Source organism: Castanea sativa, chromosome 6 (genome assembly GCF_040712315.1).
Source record: "Castanea sativa cultivar Marrone di Chiusa Pesio chromosome 6, ASM4071231v1".
In the NCBI taxonomy this organism is placed as follows: domain Eukaryota; kingdom Viridiplantae; phylum Streptophyta; class Magnoliopsida; order Fagales; family Fagaceae; genus Castanea; species Castanea sativa.
The window spans coordinates 16,795,564-16,819,081 of NC_134018.1; the positions used below are offsets into that span (position 1 = coordinate 16,795,564).

Sequence of the window (23,518 nt, forward strand, 5' to 3'; positions counted from 1 at the left end):
GTGAGAATAAGGATGACAATGGGGTAGGGTTGAGTTATAGGCAGTGTAGCTTGTGACATGAGTAAATTGAGGTATATTTTACCATCTTTATGGAGGTGATTTTGTCAATTTTGTCATTGATGAGATAGAATCAAACAGGAGAGGGATAATGATAAAAGTGTTGAGAGAGAAAGAGAATTGCTTGTTTTAAGGGTCAAGATTGAGAGTTATTAGGGCTATGTATGGCGAGGATTCGCAGCTTTTTCATTGAATTTAAGTTGTTTCAATTGGTGGTGGAAGAAGGAGGAAATCTTTTCTCCTTACGTATTTTTGAACGGGGCAAACATTTCATGAAGTCAATATTCATGGGCAAGAATGCAGCGTTGTGGTTGATGAAGAACATAGAACATATTGTGGTTGGAGACAATCCCAAATAGTTTTTCACACTTAGGGAAGGAGATAACGCGTACACTGTGCAGCGGGGATCAAACTCTTTTGGTCAGTTCCTGTTAGTGTCTGAACTCAAAGTTGGCGGGCAAAGAAGGTCTGTCATAATCCCTGGAGGCAAAGCACAAAGAGGGTGGAAGGTCTTTGGGCTTGAACTGAGGAAGATGTTGGAACTTGATCAATATGCTTTAGGAGGTTCAGGCCAGGCCAAATTTGTGTCGCAGCCATAGAGGAGAAAGTCAGGATTTCATCTCGCTTGGTCTTTTGTTGAGACATTGAAGGGTCGGGTGCAGTCAAGGGATGTGATTCAAGCAGAACATGTTACACTCAAGGAAGAAAAAAATAAGAACATGATTCAAGAGGAGTCTGTGGAGAGGTTGAATCAGTCAAGGGAGGTGTTGGCGATGAATCCGAAACATACAGATGCTAAGGTGGGGAGTATTTCGGTGGGCAAGCCTGACATGATGGTGGTGGGAGGAGGGGATAGGAGGGAGCAGTGCATTAATGTGGATACTAATTTAGGAGAGCAAATTCCGGCAGAAAATAGGAAACGTATCCCATTAAGGTTTAGTTTGAATTAAAAAATAAATGAAAATGGGAAGAGGAGAGATATTAGGAGATCATGCTGGATAGGTAGTGGATTAATTGTGGAAGTTGATGAGAAAGGAAAGAGGCGAGTTTCCTGGGATGGCGCTAAAGGGGGAGCAAAAATTTTTAAATGGGTAACACGGGCTTATGTAGAAATTGGCAAGTTTGAGTTGGGTTTAGGCACTAACAAGGTGGAAGCCCAATAGCCACTTAACTCTAGCTTAAGCCCATACATCATAAGCCCAACTATTTTTAAGCCTGGAGAATGTTCCAAAGAGTCTGAAGGGCCTATTCCTTCGGCCCGAATTTTCGAGATGGTTGGGTAGAATCCAGTGGTACCTCCGACGAGTTTTGTGGTGCCGACACATGTGGCGGGATGTCTTGTGAAGCCACATAAGGCATGGGCTGAGGACGAGAATGGAGGGAGGAGATTATCGGTGCCATTGATGAGTACTGTTTTGTTGGTACAGGTGGCGCGATGCATTGAGACACTTCTGAAGGATACTGATGAGGCCGCAATGATTGGAGAGAGCCCCTTGGTGGCTCAAATGAGCTCGGTGGTGCCGGCGCAGATGGAGGGAGGTGTCGTAAGGCCACAGGAGGCATGGGTAGAGGTTGAGAAGATTGGAAAGAGCATATTGGTGCCTTTGATGAGTATTGCTTCGCCGATATAGGTGGCGCGACGTACCATGATGCCTCAGGAGGATTGTGATGAGGCCGAGAAAGTTGGAGAGAGTCCTTCAGTGTCTTCAATGAGTGTTGTAAAGCCGGCACAAGTGATGCACTGTTCCGATAAGCTTCGGAAAGTATGTTCTAATGTCGAGAAGGATAAAAAGAGTACTTCGGTGTCTCCGATAAGTACAAAATTACCACAAAAGGTGACGCAATGCCTCCAGGAACATCAGAAGATGGTAGAGAGTGTAATTTGTGATGGAATTTGCGCTTTTGGTTGCAAGGTGATGTATGGAGGATCGGTTTCGACAGTTCTATTGTCGTTGAACCTCATCCCGTTGCCACGATTGGTTAGCCCTTCTTTTTTCGATTTTCTCATGGGGTTGTCGAGAGCTGGTCTTTTGAGCTTGAGAGATATGGGTGGGGAGGAGAATGCAGTGTATCATGCAAATTCTCTTAGCGTATCTGGGGTTTCCTTTTCATTGGCAGATGCAATGGTTTTATTAGTGGGTTTCAGTGAGAGAGAGGAATTCTTAGATTGTGTTCCTTTAAAGATTGTTGCCCCAAATGGGTCGATTACTTTAGTAGAACAGGAGGGGGATGGTGCGATTTTGAGCTTTGAGGATAAGGTGAATATTTCTGGATGGGTAAAGCACAGAATTCCTGGTTTCAATAAATTGGTTGTGCTTTCTATAAGCCGTCATGAGAAACTATGCATTGCTCTATTACAAAGGCTAGAATCTGCGATGGAGGCAGCCAATGTGTTACATAGGGAAGCTAGTAGTAATCGAAAAGTGGTAAAATCTAAGAACAGGGAAGAAAAGAGCTGAGAAATTTGGTCTCCTTGGTGAATTATGATGGGAAATAGAATGTTTAATGAGTACTTCTGTTACAAGCTGGGGGATTTTAGTAGTTATGAAGCTAAAAATGATTTCATGGAATGTTAGAGATTTAAATGATCCTCAGAAACGTTTGGTGGTGAGAAATCTGTTACGAGAGTGGAAGTGTGATGTAGTATGTTTACACGAGACCAAGATTGCTAGAATGAATAGACAAATGGTTTGTAGTATGTGGAGTTGTCCATATGTGGATTGGGTTGCTTTGGAGGCAGATCAGACTGCTGGTGGGGTATTGATTATGTGGGATAAGAGGGCTTTGGAAAAGATGGAGGCCATGGTTGGTACTTTCTCAGTATCGGTTAAATGGAAAGGGTGGGTGGAACACGTATTACTCTGGCCATGGAAAAATTTTCTGAATTTATTGAGGATCTTAATTTGATTGATCTACCATTGGAAGGAGGTAGCTGTACTTGGTATAGTGGTACAGATCAACCATCGATGTCTAGGATTGATAGAGCTCTGATCACTCATGATTAGGAGGAACATTATTCGGATGTTATTCAAAGGATTTTACCTCGCCCCATTTCAGATCATAGTCCAATTCTTTTGGAGGCAGGGGGTATGGCGAGGGGGAAGAGTCCTTTCTGGTTTAAAAATATGTGGTTGAAGACAGATGGGTTTGTGGATAGAGTTCAATCGTGGTGGAATCGGTATTAGTTTGTGGGTACACCTAGATTTGTGCTTGCCAAGAAACTAAAGGCATTGAAGGAGGATATAATTCAGTGGAATCGTAGAGAGTTTGGTAATGTAGATTGTTATAAGAAACAATTGCTAGAGGAGTTGAAAAGTCTAGATGCTAAGGAAGAGGAGCTTGGACTCACTGATGGGGAGAAATGTTATAGGGTTGATTTGGGATCCAAAGTGGAGCATCTTCTTTCTTTGGAAGAAATTTCCTAGAGACAAAAAGCTAGGATGTTATGTATTAAGGAAGGGGATAACAATACCAAGTTCTTTTACAAGATGGCAAATTCCCATAGGAGGCATAATCATATGAAGATATTGGAGGTGGATGGGGTGGTTTTTGAGGAGGAATCCAAGGTAATTGCTTAGGTAGTACAATTTTATAAAAATTTGTGTAGGGAGTTTGAGGGGTGGAGGCCTTTTGTGGAAGACTTTTGAGTTTGACCGTATTGGGGATATGGAGAGGGTTTGGCTTGAAAGAATGTTTGAGAGAGAGGAGATTTTCCAAGTTGTAACTGACTTGGAAGGGGACAAAACTTTAGGTCCGGATGGGTTTACTATGGCTTTTTATCACCATTGTTGGAGAGTAGTGAAAAAAGACGTCTTAGCAGTCTTTGATGAGTTTTTTCAATATTGTAAGTTTGAGAAATCTTTTAATGCTACTTTTATTGCTTTAATTCCAAAGAAGAATGAAGCCTCTAATATTAGAGATTTCCAGCCTATTAGCTTGGTGGGGAGTGTGTATAAAATTTGGCTAAGGTTTTGACAAATCGCATGAGAATGGTATTAGATCAGTTAATTTCTGAAACTCAGAATAGCTTTGTGGGTGGGAGACAAATTCTTGATTCGGTTCTTATTGCGAATGATGTGTTGATAGTCGAGTGAAAAGTCGAGTTCTTGGGGTCATATGTAAACTTGATGTTGAGAAAGCATATGATCATGTAAATTGGGAGGCACTTCTGGATTTGTTGAATAGGATGGGCTTTGGGGTGAAATGGTGTAAGTGGATTCGTACTTGTATCTCCACAGTTCAGCTCTCGATCTTGATTAACGGGTCTCCAGCTGATTTTTTTAGTAGCTCAAAGGGCTTAAGACAATAGGATCCACTATCCCTTATGCTATTTTTGATAATGATGGAGGTGTTCAGTAGGATGTTGAAAAGAGTGGAGGAAGCTGGCTTAATCTGTGGTTTTAAGGTTGAGGGTAGGGGGGTGGTGGGGAATGTGTTTCACATCTATTGTTTGTAGATGACACTATTCTTTTTTGTGATGCAGATGTGGAGCAAATTCTGCATATTTGGTTGTTGTTACTTTGTTTTCTGGCTGTGACAGGTTTGAAGGTTAATGTGCAGAAGAGTGAAATGGTTCCAATAGGGGAGGTTGATGATGTGCATGCATTGGCTGAAATTTTGGGCTGCAGAGTTGGAAATCTACCTATGTCTTATCTTGGCATGCCATTGGGGGCTTCACATAACTCTCCTTCAATTTGGAATCCTATTTTGGAAAAAATTGAGCGGAAGTTGGTTGAGTGGAAAAAGTTGTATTTGTCTAAGGGGGGTAGATTGACGTTACTTAAGAGTACGTTATCTAGTCTTCCCACCTACTTTCTTTTGCTATTCACCATTCCTACTTATGTGGCTAATAGGATTGAAAAATTACAAAGGGATTTTCTATAGAGTGATAACAAGACTCACCTGGTAGGATGGGATAAAGTTTGTGCGCCTATAGCCAATGATGGATTAGGGATAAGAAAACTTACTACTTTCAATAAAGCATTATTGGGGAAATGGTTGTGGCGGTTTGGGAAAGAGGAGAAAAGGCTGTGGAGGAGGGTGGTAGCTTTAAAATTTGGAGAAGAGTGGGGGGGGGGGGGATGGACCTCTAAGTTAGGTAGGGGAGTGCATGGGTGTGGTTTGTGGAGAGGTATTCGTATGGGCTGGGAGGACTTCAGCAAAAATACTCAGTTTGTTGTTGGGTTGGAGAATAGAGCGAGATTTTGGCAGGATGGGTGGTATGGAGATCAACCTTTCCAAGTTGCTTTCCCGAGGCTATATGGCATTGCTATTGACAAGGGGGCTTCTATTGAAGCTTCTTTGACAAGGGAAGGGGCGGAGGATAGAAGAATTTGGAATGTTCGTTTCATTCGGGAATTTAATGATTGGGAGATGGAGGAAAGGCTGCGTTTTCCTCGTATTTTGGGAGCCAATATCCCCTCAATGGATGTTGGGGATCGGTTGAGATGGAAATTGAAGCCTAATGGAGATTTTGACATCCGATCGTATTAAAACAAATTGCGGGACTCACCCTCAATTGTCTTTCCATGGAAAGGGATATCGAGAGTTAAGGTCCCTAGACGTGTTTATTTCTTTGTTTGTTGTGTAGCTTGGAATAAGATCCTAACAGATGGTAATCTGAGATTGAGGGGCTTGGATTTTGTGGACTGGTGTATTATGTGTCGACATTGTGGAGAGACGGTGGATCACTCACTTCTTCATTGTGAGATGGCTTATCGGTTATGTAGCTTTATTTTTATAACCTTTGGAGTGGCATAGGTCATACCTAGATCGATTCCAGATTTGCTTTTTGGTTGGTGGAATTGGTTGGGGAAGCATTCATCTCAAATCTGGAATTTAGTTCCGTTGTGCATACCATGATGTCTTTGGAAGGAATGGAATCGATGGACTTTTGAGGATTTGGATAAGTCCAGTGATCAGATGCGTGCTTCACTTAGTGGAACTCTTTTTGATTGGTCTCAGGCTTGGGGACTCACGACTAGTCATTCTCTCCCCTCTTTTCTTAGTTCTCTTTCTCTTTTGTAATTATTTTGCTGTTTGGTTTTCTTTTTTTGTATTTTTCATGCTTTCTTTTTTCATTCTTGTAATTTTTTGGTTTGCTCTGTGCTTTTCTTGCATAGAGTAGCCTTTCGTGTGTGTGTGTATATATATATATATATATATATATATATCATTCTTACTTATATAAAAAAAAGAGATAAATGTTTAGGGGATTGTAATAGAATATGTATTGAAAACAATTAAGTTTAATTATTTTTTGTAAAAAATAATTAAACTAAATTGTTAATTTGGTCTTCCAATAGGGTAAAGCTTATTCTAGTCCATCAACTATTAGTTAATTTAATCCTTCCAAGTATTAAGGGCCCGTTTGAGATTTTTAATTTTGTTGAAACTGAAAACTTTTTGCTGAAAGTACCATAAATAAAGGTAAAAATTAGCTGAAATAGTATAATAGGACCCATAAATAGTACAAAAAGTGCAGTGGGATCCATGAATAGTAGTAAAAATAAGTTGAATAGTAAAATAAACTGCCTTTTTAAGTTGGAGCTAAACACACACTAAATATATCAATTTCGAGCCTTAACTTTCAAAATCAAGTCAATTTCATCTTTGCAATTTGTCTTCAAATAAATTTTAATAAAATTAAAAAGAACATATGCTACGTGAAGTTAAACTGCAAAATCTAAGTCAATTTGAACTTTTAGTTTTGTTAATATTTAAATAGAGCAAAAATCCAAGGATGAAATTGGCTTAATTTAATAAATTAACATAGTTAACAGTAAAAGGCACCGAATTGACTTTACTCAATAGACGAAAAACTATATTAGTTATATAACTAAACATATTTAAATTATATATAGACAATCAAGATCGATGTGGTGGGGCATGCAGCTAGGGTGTGCCAATTTTAGTACCCTTGTGAGAAGTTGGGGAGAGGGAGTTAAGGTTAGATTAGGTTTACTTGCCATTCGAACAGTTTGCATTTATTGGAAAATATTTTTTAGAAGGAAAAAGTTTTCCTCTGAATTATTTTGGAGGAATCTTATCTAACTAATTAGGTGGGGATTGATAAAACTATCATAATGTATTATTTAAAGGGTTTGACTTATCTCCAGTACTTTTTAAAAAGAAATCTCATTTTGTTTTAATGAGAGACTCCCTCATCACCCACTAACTAAATAAAAGGTGGAGATTAAAGCTCACTACCATTTGTCATTATATATTTAAAACAAATGGAGAATCATTTTAAAAAAGTATTCGAGGTAAGCCAAACCCTTGTTTAAACAATTCACTTGACTCATCAAAGTTAAAATTATATTTCAGTTGTCACATAATGAGTTGGAGGAATTTTTCTTTAAACTAGTTTGGAGATACTCCCTTAAGGTTTGTATAAATGTAATAGTTAAGTTGGTACCCTCTAAAAATATGATTTCACTAAAGAAATATTTCATTAAAAAAAAAAAATTCTTATCCAAATTGTGGATGAAATGACACTCCTCTCTTTTAAGATTTATACGTGAGTATTAACATTCTCTTCCTTGAGGTATTTATAATAAATAAGAATTTAAAAAAAAAAAAAGTATTATGTTAGTAATTTTTATTTCTTAAAAAATGGAGAAGATTTAATTGTTGCATTTAAACAATTCTTGAGCGGACAGTTTTATATCATGAAATGGTTGGTTTGGGTAGAGTGTCGATTTGAAAAACCTCAAGGAATGTTGGTTTAATTTAGGAAAAAATGCAAAACTGGCTTTCTAACTTTCAGCATTGTTCATTTCAGTCTTCTAACTTTCAGTTTTGTCATTTCAGTCTTCTAACTTTTAATTGTTGTCAATTTGGTACTCCGTTAGACCTCAGTTATCTACGGTCGTTAAGTGAGCCAAAATGACGTTTTTTTTTTTTAATTAAAAAAATTTAAGAAACCTTTTTTTTTAAATTTTAAAAACCTTCATTTTGATGTGGTAGTGCATGCAACTAGGGTGTGCCATTTTTAGTACCCTTGTAAGAAGTTGGGGAGAGGGAGTTACGGTTAGATTAGATTTACTTGCCATTCGAACAGTTTGCATTTATTGGAAAATATTTTTTAGAAGGAAAAAGGTTTTCCTCTAAATTATTTTGGAGGAATCTTATCTAACTAATTAGGTGGGGATTGATAAAACTATCATAATATATTGTTTAAAGGGTTTGGCTTATCTTCAATACTTTTTTAAAAGGAATCTTATTTTGTTTTAATGAGAGATTCCCACATCATGCACTAATTAAGTAAAAGATGAAGATTAAAGCCCACTATCATTTGTCATTGTATATTTAAAACAAAAGGAGAACCATTTTAAAAAAGTACTGGAGGTAAGCTAAACCCTTGTTTAAACAATTCACTTAACTTATTAAATAAGTTAAATTACATTTCAGTTTTCACATAATGAGTTGGAGGAATTTTTCTCTAAACTGGTTTGGAGATACTCCCTTAAGGTTTGTATAAACATAATAGTTAAGTTCGTACCCTCTAAAATTATGATTTCACTAAAGAAATATTTCATTAAAAAAAGATTGTTATCCAAACTGTGGATGAAATGACACTCCCCTCTTTTAAGATTTATACATGAGTATTAACATTCTCTTGCTTGAGGTATTTATAATAGATAAGAATTAAAAAAAAATGCATTATGTTAGTAATTTTTATTTCTTAAAAATTGGAGAAGATTTAATTGTTGCATTTAAACAAATCTTGAGCGGACAGTATTATATCATAAAATGGTTGGTTTGGGTAGTGTCATTTTGAAAAACCTCAAGGAATGTTGGTTTAATTTATCTTCTTTTTTTGGACAGAACCCTTTGGGTCCTCTCTTTGTCTAGCTAAATACGGATGGTAGTGTGGGTGATAATCTTGGGTAAGAATTGGTGGCATATTGGATCACGGGATTCACCCTTATCATTTGAGCATAAAAAAAAAATACACAAACAGAGAGTTATGGATCATCAGTCATCAGTCTTGGTTTCTACACATAAGTTGACAATTGTGTTACAAGAGTGTCATATTGGAAGTTGATTTTGTACTAAAATTTTATCAATTCTAGTAGTGTTTTTCTCATTATTGGCATCATTAGTTTTGGATTGCAAGGAGTTGTGGACCGGCCATAGAGAGTGCCTTAACTCATGTACCATGAGGTCAAACAATGCAACAACCTTCAATAATTCTAGGACTAGACTCTTTCACATACTCTTTCCCACAATCACATACAGAATAGTTGTGGAAAAGAGTATGGTAAAATTTGTCATCCTAGAATAACTGAAAGGGTAAAATGCAAAATTGACCCTCAAATTATTCAAATTTCATTTCAGTTCTTTAATTTTGCTTTTGTTCATTTTAGTTCTCTAACTTTCAAATTTATTCAATTAAGGCTTTTTCATCAACTTTTGTTATATGTTGTGGTTAATTTTAAAATTTTATAATTTTTTCTTCAAATTTTTTAAATTAAAGAAATTCAATTAATGATTGAAAAATATTTTCCAGATATTTTTTTTCAAAATTTTTTTAAAAAAGTTAATGGAAATGCCTTAATTGAATAAATCTAAAACTTAGAGGACTGAAATGAACGAAAGCAAAGTTAGATGACTAAAATGAAATCTGAAGAAAGTTAGAGAGCCAATTTTGCATTTTAGCCTAACAAAAATCATAACTTGTTTTCGCCTGTGTAAAGATGTGCAACAGGGTGTGTGTAATAAACACTTTTTTTTTTTTCCTTTTTAAAAGTGTGATAAACACTATTTTGGCAAAAAGGGGAAGATCTCCCTTGGATAGGAGATTCCTTTAAATTAGTTGGGGTTTATTAAAAAAAAAAAAAAATCCTCTATTTACAACAAAAGAAATAAAAATATTAAAAAAAATTCCGTGTAGTGGGGACCATTATAAAGGCATTCGAGTATTGCAATTCTTCAATCATCGAGATGGAGAAGTTATACCCTGGATTGGGTATATGCTTCTTCTCTCTCACTTTAGGTGGGTCCCACTCCTTACTGGAACCCACTAGTTGTGAGAGAGAGGAAATATACACCCGGTGCAGGGTATATCTTTCCATCGAGTAACAAACCAAGCCGATCATGAACAACTCGGGCTCGGCTCGATAAAAAACTCGTTCATGTTTGTTTGTTTATAAATAAGTCAAACTTGAGCCTTAGTTTTTAGCTTGTTTGATAAACAAGCCGAACCTAAGCAAAACAATTTATTCATGAACAAGCTCATGAACAATCGGGCTCGATAAAACACAAGCCAAGCTTAAGCTCGTGTATAGCTTGATAAAAGGCTTGATATATATTTGCTAAATAAAATAAATATTTTTACATTACACATATTTTAATAATAAAATTTCCCACATGGGACCACTTTTCCAGTACCCATTACTTTAAGTTTTTTTCTTTCCCTTTAAAAAAAAAAAAAACATTTTTAGCAAAAATAAATAAATAAATAAATAAATAAATAAATAAATAAAGACTGGAGTAGGAGTTCACGCTTTTTCTAGACTTTTCAGTTTCCACTTCTACTTTTCTAGAGTTCTCTAGTACAATATTACTTCATGCATACAACTTTACTTCACCATCTTAGCCCTTAGGTGTCCCTTTGTTGTTAGTTTACTAGTTTAGTCATTTACTAAGTAATGCTAAGTATCCGTTTGGTTTCTTAATAGTTAATACAATTTAGTTTCTTCTTTGAGTTCTCTCTACCAAAGCTATCATTGAACAAAAAAAAAAACCCAATTCAGTTTCATTCAAATTGAAATTCTTGCTTGTCGCTCAATGAGTCCATGTCTATCCTATGCAGTTTGTAGCCTAAAACTCTTAGGCTCTCTTGGAAAGACCGAAGCTTCTTTGAGAAGCTTCAATCTTTCTCTCTTTTATCATCAGTTTCTTTCTTTTCTCCAAATTTCAAGGTTGGAAATGATCTCCTCTCTCTCTCTCTCTCTCTCTCTCTCTCTCTCGTGAGGCCAAGAAATTCCACCAAATCTTCCTTTTAGGTTCTAAGACCTTTAGGTTTAAATGTATTAGAACTCTAATTTGTAATATAGGCAAACCATGATCAAAACGTTTAAGTCGTGTTTAGACTGCTTAAAGCATGTGTCTTTAATGTAAAGTAGGAATCGAGTTGCTGCTGAATTTACTGTACAATTCTGCCCGACTCGATTATTCGAGAATTAGACTTGACCGATCAAAAGTCGTGCAAATTTTTTTTTTGCAGAATTTCCAACTCATCCCTAAGCCCATATGACGTGTAGGGTTTTATGTTTTGCCCTAGGTATAAAAGGCAAACCCTAGCCACGTTTTTTATGTTGCTCATATTGCTGTTTGTGTGAATCTCTTATGAGATCTAAGAGGTGCTTGCCTTCACACAAGCTTAGGATTATCAAGAAGGAGATTTCTTCAAGAGCTTGATGATCGTTTCAGTTGCTGCCATAAGAGCTTAAAGATATACAAGCGGGAGTGCTTGTACTTGCTGGAGAATCCAAGAAAGAAGGAGTCTGTGGTCTCGGAGCTTGCACGTGGTCGTGTCAGTAAGTTTTCTACTGGTGGGTAGCAATAGGATGTTAGTGGTCTAAGTCGCTATTGTACAAACTTCGATTCTTTCATAGTGGATTCAGTTTTACCTTGAGGATAGCTAGGTTAAATCCTCCCCAGGTTTTTTACCGGTTTGGTTTTCCTAGGTCATCATATCATTGTGTTCTTTATATTTCAGCTGCTTTACATGATATGATTGTTATTGTTTTAATCTAGTTTTGAATAATAAACCTAAGTATTCACTTGGTTAATTAATTAGGTTAAACAATCTAGTTTACAGGGGTCTAAAAATTTACAAGTGGTATCAAAGCGGGTAGCTTTGTTGTTGAAGATCTTTTGATCTTTGAGCTGATCCTTGACCCTTGTTGTCCTGGAACACAGACACTCTCTTGTTATCCCTCCTCACTTTGATGGGAATAGTTATGCTTACTAGAAAGTCAGGATGAAAGCATTCCTGAAATCCATTGATGAGAGGGTCTGGAATTCCGTTGAATACGGATGGGAGAAGCCCACTACTCCTGTGAGTGAGTGGCAAACTTCTCAGAAAGAAGCAGCCGCCTTCAATAGTAAAGCTATGAATGCTATCTTTAATGATGTTTCTATGGAGGAATTTAAGAGAATATCTAATGTTGAGGTTGCTCACACTACTTGGAATATCCTCCAGACTGTGCATGAAGGCACAAAGGCAGTTAAGATCAATAAGTTGCAATAATTAACAACTATATTTGAAAGCATTAGAATGTTTGATGATGAATCTTTTGATGAATTCTATGCTAAACTTAATGACATTGTTAATTCTGCATATAACTTGGGTGAAATCTATGATCAACCTAAAATTGTTAGGAAGATTCTTAGATCTTTAACTAAAGATTTTACCCCCAAAGTGACTGCCATCACTGAGAGTAAGGATGTGGACTTCATCACTGTTGATGAACTTATAGGATCTCTTCAGTTCTATGAGTTGGACCTACCCAAAACATAGCAAATCCAAATCAATGGCTCTTAAGTCTGTTGATGATGTTGATGTTGGTGGATTTAATGATGAGCTCTCTGCTATAGAGATTGCTTACCTTGCCAAGAACTTTAGGAATTTCCTTAGAAATAGCAACAGAAGGGTAAGAGGTAAAAACACTGATGAACTTAGAAACTTTAGGAAGAATGATCCCACTAAGGTTAACAAAATTAAAAAACCTAGAGAAAAAGTAGGTCAATCTTCTAATAATTCTATGGGTCCTCAATGTTTTGGATGTCAAGGGTATGGTTACATGAAATCTGAATGTCCAACTTTCTTGAGGTCTAAGGGTAAGGCTATGGCTATAACCCTTAGTGATGATGAAATTTTTGATGATGAGTCTAGTTGTGACAAGGATGGAAACTTCATTGCTTTCACTGCTATTGCTGTAGTCAATGAAAGTGTGACTGTTGAAGAGAACCGTTCTAATGGGGAACTCTCTGAGGATGCAGATCTTTAAGAAGCCTACAATAAACTTTGCAAAGTTGCTGCAAAGGATGCTATGAATGTTGATTTAGGCTTAAAGAAAATTGCATCTCTTGAGCTTGAAAGAAAAATTTGCTTGTGAAATTGTTTGATGCTAATGAACTGTTGAATAATGTGAAGACTGAGAACATGCTTTTGCTTGATAAAGTTAAGAATTTGGAACATGATTTATCTGTTGCTAGAGAACAAACTAATAGGTCTGCCAGTTCCAAACTTGATCAGATGTTGAATGTTTAAAAGTCTCCGTTAGACAAAACTGGGTTAGGTTTTGTAGAAAGCAACTCTGTTTCCGAAACACATTCCACAAACTTTGTTCCTTCTTCTGAGCCCTCTGTGTGTAAGGTTGTCAAACCTGTAGAAGTCATACCTCCGAGAAAGATTAGGGTTGATCTTCGAGAGTCTAAACCTAAGACTTCTAATCCTTCTAAGGGCAAGTTGGATGATAGACCTGCATGGGTTTGTCATTTTTATGGAAAGTCTGGACACATTCGTCCAAACTATTTTAAGTTGCAAGCTGCTAAGCGAGCAAATAAACCAAAAGTACCTATGCCTCAAGCACAAGATCCTATGGTACTTATTGGTGAGTTGGTAAAGGCTCTAAACCTTTATTCCAATATTGGAGTTGGAAATCATTTTAATATAAATAAGAACTCCAATGCTCAAGGTGCATCTAAAAAGCTTTGGATGCAAAAGGCTCACTCTATCTAAGTGAGTCTTTTTGACATGGTCCTTGTGCTTCATTGCTCTACTCTTTGTGACCATTTTTTTTTGGTATTTCTTGTTTTGGTTCTCTTTGTTTTTCTAGGATTTGCATTGCATAACATTCATGCATTTCATTCTAGGATGTTTTTGTTATTTTTATCAAAAAAAAAAAAAACAAAATGTGTTTTGCATTTTTGTCTTGAATTTGATATCAAGGTTGGCCATATTATCTATACACAACATGTTTATGTACCTTGTTTAGCTTGGATGAGCTTATTTTCTTGCATTTTACTAGTTTGAGCTTTGTAGTGCATGTTATGTGGGAAGATGTCTGTAGTTTTTGATCACATGATCTTGATCTTGAAATCACATGCTTTTGATTGTCAGACTTGAACATGAATTTTGTAGAAATTATGCTTAATTACTATACACATGTCACCTCACATGTCTCTCAAACTTTTGCTAGTTGCACACACTACACAAGTTACTCTTAGTTAAACTTTGTACATGTCATTGTGTGTGATTTTGACTGGCCATCCAAGATTGAAACTTGCTTGAGTTTAAATGCAAAATGTGTTTTGAAGTTTGAGCTTTTATGGTGATCTGGATGAAAATCTTAATTTTGGGAAAACTGGGTTCAAAACTTGTTGAAAAGCATTTCATTTTATACTCATGCATTTTATTCATAAAATTCAATATTTTGAGGAGTTTCTGCATCAAATTGCTCTATATTTTCAAAAACTGATTTTTCCAGAAGTTTGACCAGTCGAACTTGTTTTTCGATCGATCAAAATTTCGATTAAAAATTTTGGTCAGCCTCTGTCTATTTCAATCGGTGCTCGATTGGTGTTGGATCAATCGAAGCATTTTCGATTGATTGAATATGTTTTTCGATCGATCAAAAATCATGTAGAGAATTTTTTAAAAGGACTGTTTTTCACGTGTTCAACTTACTTTTCAAAAGTTTTTCGAATTTTTCTCTTTCTATACGATTCGGTTAAGGCTCAAATCATGATTTTTGTTGTTTTCCTCCTATATTTTTTCAAGGTTTTCCTCTCCCAAGGCCGGTAAGACCTTTTTACCCTTCCTTTTACATTTTATTTCATGTTTCATACATGAATTCATGCACTTAAGGGTGATTTTTGGACCTATGCATATTTTTGGTTTTTTGATGATTCAAGCCATATTTTTTGAAATTGATCAATGGGTTTTTGTCATACAATGTTATCATCATAATCTATGGTGTTTAATTTGATCAATTTGGTGTTTTTGTGAGAAATTGAATATTCTATGGCTTGAAACTACCCGAATTGGGGATTTTGTTCAATTGGATTTCATTTCACAAAATTGGCTTGTTGGTTTGATTAATTCGATCATTTTAATGTATTATCTGTTCTGTGTGATGATCAATTGGTCAATTTCTTGAAAATTGTACAAGTGTTTTTTTAAACTTTTAGAGGTTTTTGTTATATACTCTATGCTCAAGCCAATTTTGTGATTTTAAAGTTACTTTGAATTGATCTCACTGCATTTAGAGCATGCATCATTTGCTTACTCTGTTCATGCATCATATAGAATTGAATTTTTTTATATTGTTTTGTGCTAACTTGCAATCTGCCCTTGTTTTTTTTTTTTTTTTTTTTTTTTTTTTTTTTTTTCTCTTTTGGTTCTTTTTTGTGTGTCTTTTCCTTCCTTAGCTCCATGCCTACGAAAACTAGAGCCAATAGGTCATCCTCTTCTTCTTCTGCCCCATCATTTGAGAGTGACAGATTCTTGAGTGCAAAGCACCAAGAGACCTTTGAGACTCTTAATCTTAAGAGAAACATTTGGACTGAGAGACAGGTTCTTTTAGATGAGGTAGATCTCGAGATTAGGCGGAACTTGGAGCGTAGGGGTTGGTTGTCCTTGTTGGATTTTTCTCACCCCCTCTGACAACCTTGATCAGAGAGTTCTACTCGAACCTCTCTGTTCACCCCTATGATTCTGCAACTCTTGTGAGGAGTTGGATTCGTGGTAATGAGTACACCATTACCTTTTCAGTAATGGTTGCTGCTCTTGGGGTGCCCCTTGTTCAGCATCCTGTCTATCCTTATGATGTGTCTCCTCCCCTAGACGATGTCATGTCTTACATCACTGGGTCTTCTATCTAGTGGGGTTCTGATCCTTGGATTACTATTGCTGAGCTCTCTGAGGTTCACTATCTTTTCTTTAGGATTGCATGTCATGTGGCCTATATCTCATCTGCACACCATTCCTTTGGAGCGATGTGTATTTTTGTATGCTCTTGTTACGGATGCTCCTATTAGTTTTCCTCATTTGTTTCTTCGTTCTTTGAATGAAGTTTATAGGAGTTCCTCTACTGCTCATGCTCTTTTTCATCATGTTTTTATTCATAGGATTCTTCTCTATCTTGGTTTAGAGGAGTTTCTTGCATCTGAGCATGTTCATATTATTGCTCTTATAGGTGCCACCTTTCTTAGGCAGAGGGCTGCTCAATTAAGAGCAAGCTCTAAACGTCCTAGGTTGAGTCTTTGGGTGTTGTACCTCCTCCCTCCTCCTCCCTCCTCTACGGGTGATATTTCTGCTAAGGCGTCTGACGATCCTCATGCTGTTGCTGCTGCTGATGTTCCTCCGCCATCTACTTCGGATGATTCAAACATTCGACATATGTTGGAGACTGTCATGACTGTTGAGGCGGCTCATGGTCAGCTTTTGGTGGACATGTTTGACGAGATTTGTGCCTTTTGAGCAGATTTGGAGAGTATTAGACCGCCACTTCCTTTTGATAATGAGTGAGTGCCCTTTGGCAATTCATCACAAAAAGGGGGAGTGCACATATATGGTGTAGAGAGGAGTTTTTGTAGTTAAAGGGAGATTTTTTTGAGTTGTTTGGAGCTGTGGAGTTGTTAGATTGTATTTAGGTGCTTCACTTTGTATGTATCTTTTTGGCTCATGATGTTTGTGTTGGTTTGTCCATGATAGGGGGAGATATTTCTTGTTTCACATTGTGCTACATTGTTTTTTATGATCTATGTTGATGAGTTTATTTATGATATATGTCTTGTAGTTTATGTTTATGTGAATTCAAGAAGTTATGTTGTTTTACTTGTATTTACCACACATGCGTTTATGTGTTTGTTAAGTGTTACAGGAATATACAGGTTGATTCAGTCGTGTTGCTGTCTACACTTGCAATTGATGGATAGTAGTTAGGTTGAATTTGTTATGATGGGCTTTGTGTTTGTAATGGGCTGTTTATATGTAAACTTTGAGCTTTGTGATATGTTTGTGTTTTGTCACGGATTGCCAAAGGGGGAGTTTGTTAGGTTCTAAGACCTTTAGGTTTAAATGTATTAGAACTCTAATTTGTAATGTTGGCAAACCATGATCAAAATGTTTAAGTCGTGTTTAGACTGCTCAAAGTATGTGTCTTTAATGTAAAGTTGGAATCGAGTTGCTGCAGAATTTACTATGCAATTCTGCCTGACTCGATCGATCGAGAATTAGACTCGACCGATCGAAAGTCGTGCAGATTATTTTTTCTGCAGAATTTCCAACTCAGCCCTAAGCCCATATGACGTGTAGGGTTTTATGTTTTCCCTAGATATAAAAGGCAAACCCTAGCCACGTTTTTGACATTGCTCATATTGCTGTTTGTGTGAATCTCTTGTGAGATCTATGAGGTGCTTACCTTCATACAAGCTTAGGATTATCAAGAAGGTGATTTCTTCAAGAGCTTGATGATCGTTTCAGTTGCTTCCATAAGAACTTAAAGATATACAAGCGGGAGTGCTTGTACTTGCTGGAGAATCTAAGAAAGAAGGAGTCCATGGTCTCAGAGCTTGCAAGTGGTCGTGTCAGTAAGTTTTCTACTGGTGGGTAGCAATAGGATGTTAGTGGTTTAAGTCGCTATTGTACAAACTTCAATTCTTTCATAGTGGATTCAGTTTTACCTTGAGGATAGCTAGGTTAAATCCTCCCCATGTTTTTTATCGGTTTGGTTTTCCTGGGTCATCATATCATTGTGTTTTTTATATTTCAGCTGCTTTACATGATATGATTGTTACTGTTTTAACCTAGTTCTAAATAATAAACGTAAGTATTCACTTGGTTAATTAATTAGGTTAAACAATCTAGTTTACAGGGGTCTAAAAACGTACACTTGCCTATATCTCTTTGCAAGAAATGAACAAGTCTTAGATTTGGAAGAGTTAGATGCTAGCAAAGAGGATTTAGAGTCCGGTGTTTACCGAATCACTCTATAATTTAAGGGTTCTAGTGGGTGTGCAAAGAGCTCCGACAACAGCTCTAGGTCCAGTGTAGTATTTGGCATCACTACCATCTTCGCTCTCTAGCTCAATCCTCCAAGACGTTCATAGCCTTCTCTCACCGTAGGTGAATTTTCAGGTTTAAAAATTTTCTTTATATTTTTGTAGTTGTTTGCATGGTAGTTTGTTTGACATTGCAAAATCTTTTTGATTTCCAAGTTATGGTTGTTTATGAAATTTCTATATAACTTAGAAAAATCTTGCTGGTTGAATTCGTTTGATAATAACTTAACTTTGTAATTAGTGGATTGTGGTTATGGAGTCTGGTATGTAGTTTGGAATGGGTCTGTGCTTTTCTTTTCCTGAGGTGCAGAGTCCTTTGTGGTTAGCTACTAAAAATGTTATAATTTCTTTGTACTTAGCTTTGTTTTGTGCTATGTGCTATGTGTTTTTGGATATCAAATTTGATTTCTTGTTTATTCATATATGTTTTGGAATGTTAATTTATTTAGATTTGTGAAGTGGAGAGTCAACAAATGGATGCTCCTGCTATTGAAAATCTAGATGCAATAATTAATATTGATGAGAATGAAGAATCTATAAAAAATAATGATGTCAAACTTAAAGAAAATCCATTTGAACAAAAGAAAAGGAAAAGGACTTTTGTGATTTGGAATGACTTAAATGAAATTATTCTTCCTAATGGAACAAAAAAGGTTCAATGTATTCACAGCCTTAAAAGACTTGCCTACAGTAATAATGGTGCAACAACACAATACCATAGGCACTTGAAAGGTTGTCTAAGTCGTAAACTAGTTGATAAGAAGCAAAAACAGTTAGCTGTAAATGAAGGTGGGGGTGGAAAGTGAGGTGGCAATAGCAAACTTTAAGTATGACCATGCCAAGGTCAGGGAAAAGGCTTCACATATGATCCTTGTGCATGAATACCCTTTTAATATGATGGAGCACGAGGTTTTTAATGTTTTTATGAAAATTGCTACTCCATATTACTAGAAAATTTCACGCAATACTGCAAGGAACGATTGCATTTCTACTTTTGAGTTGGAGAAGAAAAAATTGAAGACTATGCTTGGTAGTGTCAATAGAGTTAATCTTATTGCAGATTTTTGGAAATATGGACAAAAAATTGGGTATATGTGTCTCATCTATCATTTTGTTGACTCTAGTTGGAAATTACAAAAGCGAATTATAAATTTTTGTGATGTACCACCTCCACATTCCGGAGTTGTAATTTCTGATGCTATCTTTAAGTCTTTGCTTGATTGGGGGCATGAAAACAAGGTGTGTATAATAACCTTGGACAATGCTAACAACAATGATGCAACTGTAAAAATTTTGAAAGATGCTATCAAAAGGAAGCTCATGTTGGGTGGCAAGATCTTTCATGTACGTTGTTGTGCACATATCATTAATTTGTTGTTGCAAGATGGGTTGAGTGAGATTGAAACAGTGATTGAAAATGTTCGTGAAAGTGTGAAGTATCTAATTGCATCAGAAGCTTGTCTTATAAAGTTTGGTGAGATTGCAAAGCAATTGCAATTACCATCCAAGAAGTTGATCTTAGATTGTCCCACACGTTGGAATGCAACATATGCAATGTTGTTGCTGCCTTGGAGTTTAGAGAGGTGTTTCCTAAGTACAAAGATAGAGATGCGGGGTATAATTGGCTGCTTAGTAATGAAGATTGGGATATGACTGAACATGTGTGCAATTTTTTATCAGTTTTTGATGAAGTCAAAAATGTCATATCAGGAAGTGAATATCCAACTGCAAATATATTCCTTCTTGAGGTTTGGAAGATAAAAGAAGTTTTAAATGAGAAATCACTTGATGAAAATGATTACATTAGTGCTATGGCATGTAAGATAAAGTTAAAGTTTGACAAATATTGTGGTGAATGCAACTTTGTAATGTCCATAGCTGCTGTGTTAGATCCTTGGTTCAAAATGACTTTGATAAACTTTTCCTTTCCAAAGATCTATCAAGGGTTTGAAGTAGTTAGAAATATTGATCATGTTCATGATTCCTTATATCAACTTTATAATGAATATGTTGTGGACTATACTTCAAGCAATGCTGGACAAAATGCATCTAAATCCACTGAAGGTAGTAGTAGTGTTGGTGGCAATAATTCAAAGTTTAAAACTAGAGGTAGAATGGAGTTTGATCAGTTTGTTAGAAATGTTGATAACATACAACTAGCAAAATCAGATTTGGATGTGTACTTGGAAGAATGTGTCTTTTTATACTCGGATGATTCAGACTTAGACTTTGATGTTTTGGAGTGGTGGAAAGCTAACAACCTAAAATTTTGTATTCTCTCAAAAATGGCATCTGACATACTTTCCATACTCATCACCACAGTAGCTTCAGGATCTGCATTCTCTATAGGAGGTAGAGTAATTGATGTGTATCGAGCTTCTTTATCAACAAAAACTGTACAAGCTTTACTTTGTGGTGGTGATTGGGTTCGACCTCTTTACAAAAATGAGAAACAATCAAAAGTAAGTGTTCATCACATTTATTAATTCTTGAAAGCTTATATTTACTTTTACATGCAGTTGGAAGGATAATGAGTTGAAGGAGTTTTTGTTGTGGATGTTAGTTTTTTTGTGTTTGCAAGAGGGTGTACTTAGTATGTACTTTGTTATTTGATAATGGTCTTTAATATCTATGATTTTCTTATATTTTCAAAGGGCATGTTATGTTGATATGGTGCATATTGATAATACAACCATAATAATTTAAAGTTGATTTTCTCTTAATTTATTGAATATTGACTATAATTATCATCTTCCCCTGTAAATTCTAATGTCTTATTATTATTTTTGGTTGTTTTGTATGTAGGTTGTTGGTTTTCTGATCTGGTGCATATTAAAGACCTTTCGGTGGAATATATTTTGATCTGGTGCAGAAAGTGAAAGACCTAGATTTGTGAATGATAGATGGTTTTTTGTTTTAAAAAAACTAAATATTCTTTTTGTTAATGGCATGGTGTTTAGCATATGATAACTTAGCATATGGTGATATGGATACTTTTGAAATGTCATGTCAAGAGGGTCATTTTTTTTTTTTTTAAAGATTATATATAGCTGCACAGATGACAAGCATATTTGTGAAGGAAGTATGAAGATTATATTTTTGAATTTTATTTTGAACAGATATTAAAGCTAGAGACAAGGAAGTATGAATGGATAGATTTAATTATGTTAAGCTCTAATTTGAGCAATTGCTAATCACAGGTGGAATTAGAAGCATGAACATATGAGTATATTATTTTCTTATTTTTGCTTACTTGATTGTTGGAGATTTGAGTAGATTTGAGCACTTGATAATGCAATTTTGTTAGATCCCAAGCAAAAAAGCTAGCTTGACTTGAGTTTGAGTTTGAGTTTGAGCTTGATGTTAAGCTCGAGCTTGGCTTGATTAATTTATCAAGCCAAGCCAAGCGAGCTCAAGATTTTGGGTTTTCCCACGAGCTCGAGTTCAAACATTATATTTAGTAGGGGTGTCAATTCGAATTAGCGTGTCGGGTTTGTGTCGTGTCGAGATAGGGGTATTCGACTAAATGATTCAACCCTAACTCGACCTATTTAATAATCGTGTCATGATCCTTCAACCCTAACCCGACCAGTTAATAAGGTGGGTTGACCTGACCCAACACATTTAACACGCTTAATAAACGAGTTGTGTTGGGTTGACACGAATGTAACACAATCCATTTCAACCTACATAACATTAAATATAACATCCATCTAGAAATAATTTTTTTTTACATCCCAAAAGTAGTGCATACATTTCAAGTCTTCAACGCACATTCAAAACAATATAGTTTAACAAAAATATAACATTCATTTAGAAATAAGTTCTTTACACTTCAAAAGAAGTGCATACACTTCAGAGAGAGAGAGCAATAACCTACTTGAGAGTTAACACTTTGAGTTTGACAATTGGGCGTGAGAAGAGTAGTACGGTTGAAATAAAAAAACAAAATAGATATTTATAAGAAGGTTTAGAGATTTAAGGTTTGTAGGGTTTAGAGATCTAAGGTTTGTAAAGTTTCAATTTCCAATTATATCCCTTGTAAATTTTTGTAATTACTTACTTTTCTTTTTAAATTTAAAATATATGTTGGATATAAAAGGTATTTAACAAATTTAAAATAAAATGAATATTTATTTGTTGTACGAGTTAAATGGGTTATGTTAAGTGGGTCATTTCGGGTTGACACAAATGTGTCAAACGTGTCTATTGCGGGTTACACGGGTTGACCTACTTATAACACGTTTCTTATCGTGTCACTTTCGGGTCAACCTGTTTATGACCCAAACCTAGTAAGGCCCAACCCTAGCCCAAAAAAATTCGTGTTAGGTTCGTGTTGTGTTCGCGGGTTGGGTCGAACATGGACACCCCTAATATTAGGCTTGTCTCGAGCTCGAGCTAAACTTGAGCATTTGATTTTTACTAACGAGCCAAGCTCAAACAGGCACTACTCGCTTGAGCTAGGCTCGTTTATAGCCCTACGTTGAGATGACTTATAAGAAATGTGCGCAGAGATTAAAAAGAAAGGTCAACAGACATTTCAAGTCTTTCGGAATCTGCCTAACTTAAGAGATAATTTTGTAGTGCCAAAGGATACAAATGCAAGTGATTTATATAACCTCCTGACAATAAACAGTGAACAGATTATCGAAGCTTGAGAGCACGGGATGATAGCGGAAGGAGCTCTTAAATAAATTTTTAACGGCTCATTTTCGCTCTTAACAAAACCCTCCCAAACTGAAAGTACTCTCCTCTCTCTCTCTCTTTGCAAATTCCTTTGTACTTTGTTTGATTGCCCAGAAAACTGAGTATCAATGAAATGAAAATTTCGTTATAAAAAGTGTTCAAGAAGATTATCTCACTCGCAAATTCCTTTATATTCTCTATCTTTTGGGTCTTGTTTTAACTTTTTCACATTAACCATGCCTGAGCTAAAAGTCAAACATAGCTTTAAATTTAGTCGGTTTTCTTATTGCAGATGATGAGCTTGGTTATAAATTACTGCAGCAGTTATGGTATTAGTTCTTGCAGAATTTCAAGCTGCAAACAAGCCCAGAAAAGCAACACTCATGGTGCGCCAATTGGGTCTTATTTTTCTTTTACTTCTCTCTCTCTCTCTCTCTACTATTGGGTTCTTTAAATTATTGTATTGGAGGCTTTCACACTTCAGAGAAACTCTCTACTTGCCAAAGTTTAGTGGAGCCCACATGGGAAAAACTCAACAATATTAAAAAAAAAAATCTTTTTTTATATTACCTTTGGAATTTGGTAGTGGTGACTATCAACATTAGCTGATGCAAAAAGTATGTCATTTTAATACATTAAAAAACCTACTTTATTATTTTAGCATATCATTTTATAATACACCTTATATCATATG

At 35.9% G+C, this 23,518-nt stretch overlaps 2 protein-coding genes across 2 annotated transcripts; both read left to right on the top strand.

The window, feature by feature from the left end:
* The first annotated feature begins 3,545 nt into the window (after positions 1-3,545).
* Positions 3,546-4,941, top strand: LOC142639546 (uncharacterized). Its single transcript, XM_075813706.1, has 4 exons — positions 3,546-3,623; positions 3,907-4,025; positions 4,144-4,265; positions 4,598-4,941. Exons 1-4 carry the CDS (start codon positions 3,546-3,548, stop codon positions 4,939-4,941), a joined length of 663 nt encoding a protein of 220 aa, XP_075669821.1.
* Positions 4,942-18,921: 13,980 nt separating this feature from the next.
* On the top strand, positions 18,922-20,669 carry LOC142639547 (zinc finger BED domain-containing protein RICESLEEPER 1-like). The gene is made up of 4 exons (XM_075813707.1): positions 18,922-18,981; positions 19,090-19,753; positions 19,819-20,600; positions 20,658-20,669. Exons 1-4 carry the CDS (start codon positions 18,922-18,924, stop codon positions 20,667-20,669), a joined length of 1,518 nt encoding a protein of 505 aa, XP_075669822.1.
* Positions 20,670-23,518: the final 2,849 nt, after the last annotated feature.

Bases quoted from the DNA above. Each gene is read 5' to 3' on its own strand.
- LOC142639546 (XM_075813706.1), top strand. From the start codon at position 3,546: ATGGCAAATTCCCATAGGAGGCATAATCATATGAAGATATTGGAGGTG. The intron at 4,026-4,143 runs GTTTTGACAAAT...ATGTGTTGATAG, and splicing joins GTGTATAAAATTTGGCTAAG to TCGAGTGAAAAGTCGAGTTC. The intron at 4,266-4,597 runs GTAAGTGGATTC...TGGCTGTGACAG, and splicing joins GGGCTTTGGGGTGAAATGGT to GTTTGAAGGTTAATGTGCAG.
- LOC142639547 (XM_075813707.1), top strand. From the start codon at position 18,922: ATGAAGGTGGGGGTGGAAAGTGAGGTGGCAATAGCAAACTTTAAGTAT. The intron at 18,982-19,089 runs GTCAGGGAAAAG...CCATATTACTAG, and splicing joins TTAAGTATGACCATGCCAAG to AAAATTTCACGCAATACTGC. The intron at 19,754-19,818 runs GTATAATTGGCT...ATTTTTTATCAG, and splicing joins TACAAAGATAGAGATGCGGG to TTTTTGATGAAGTCAAAAAT.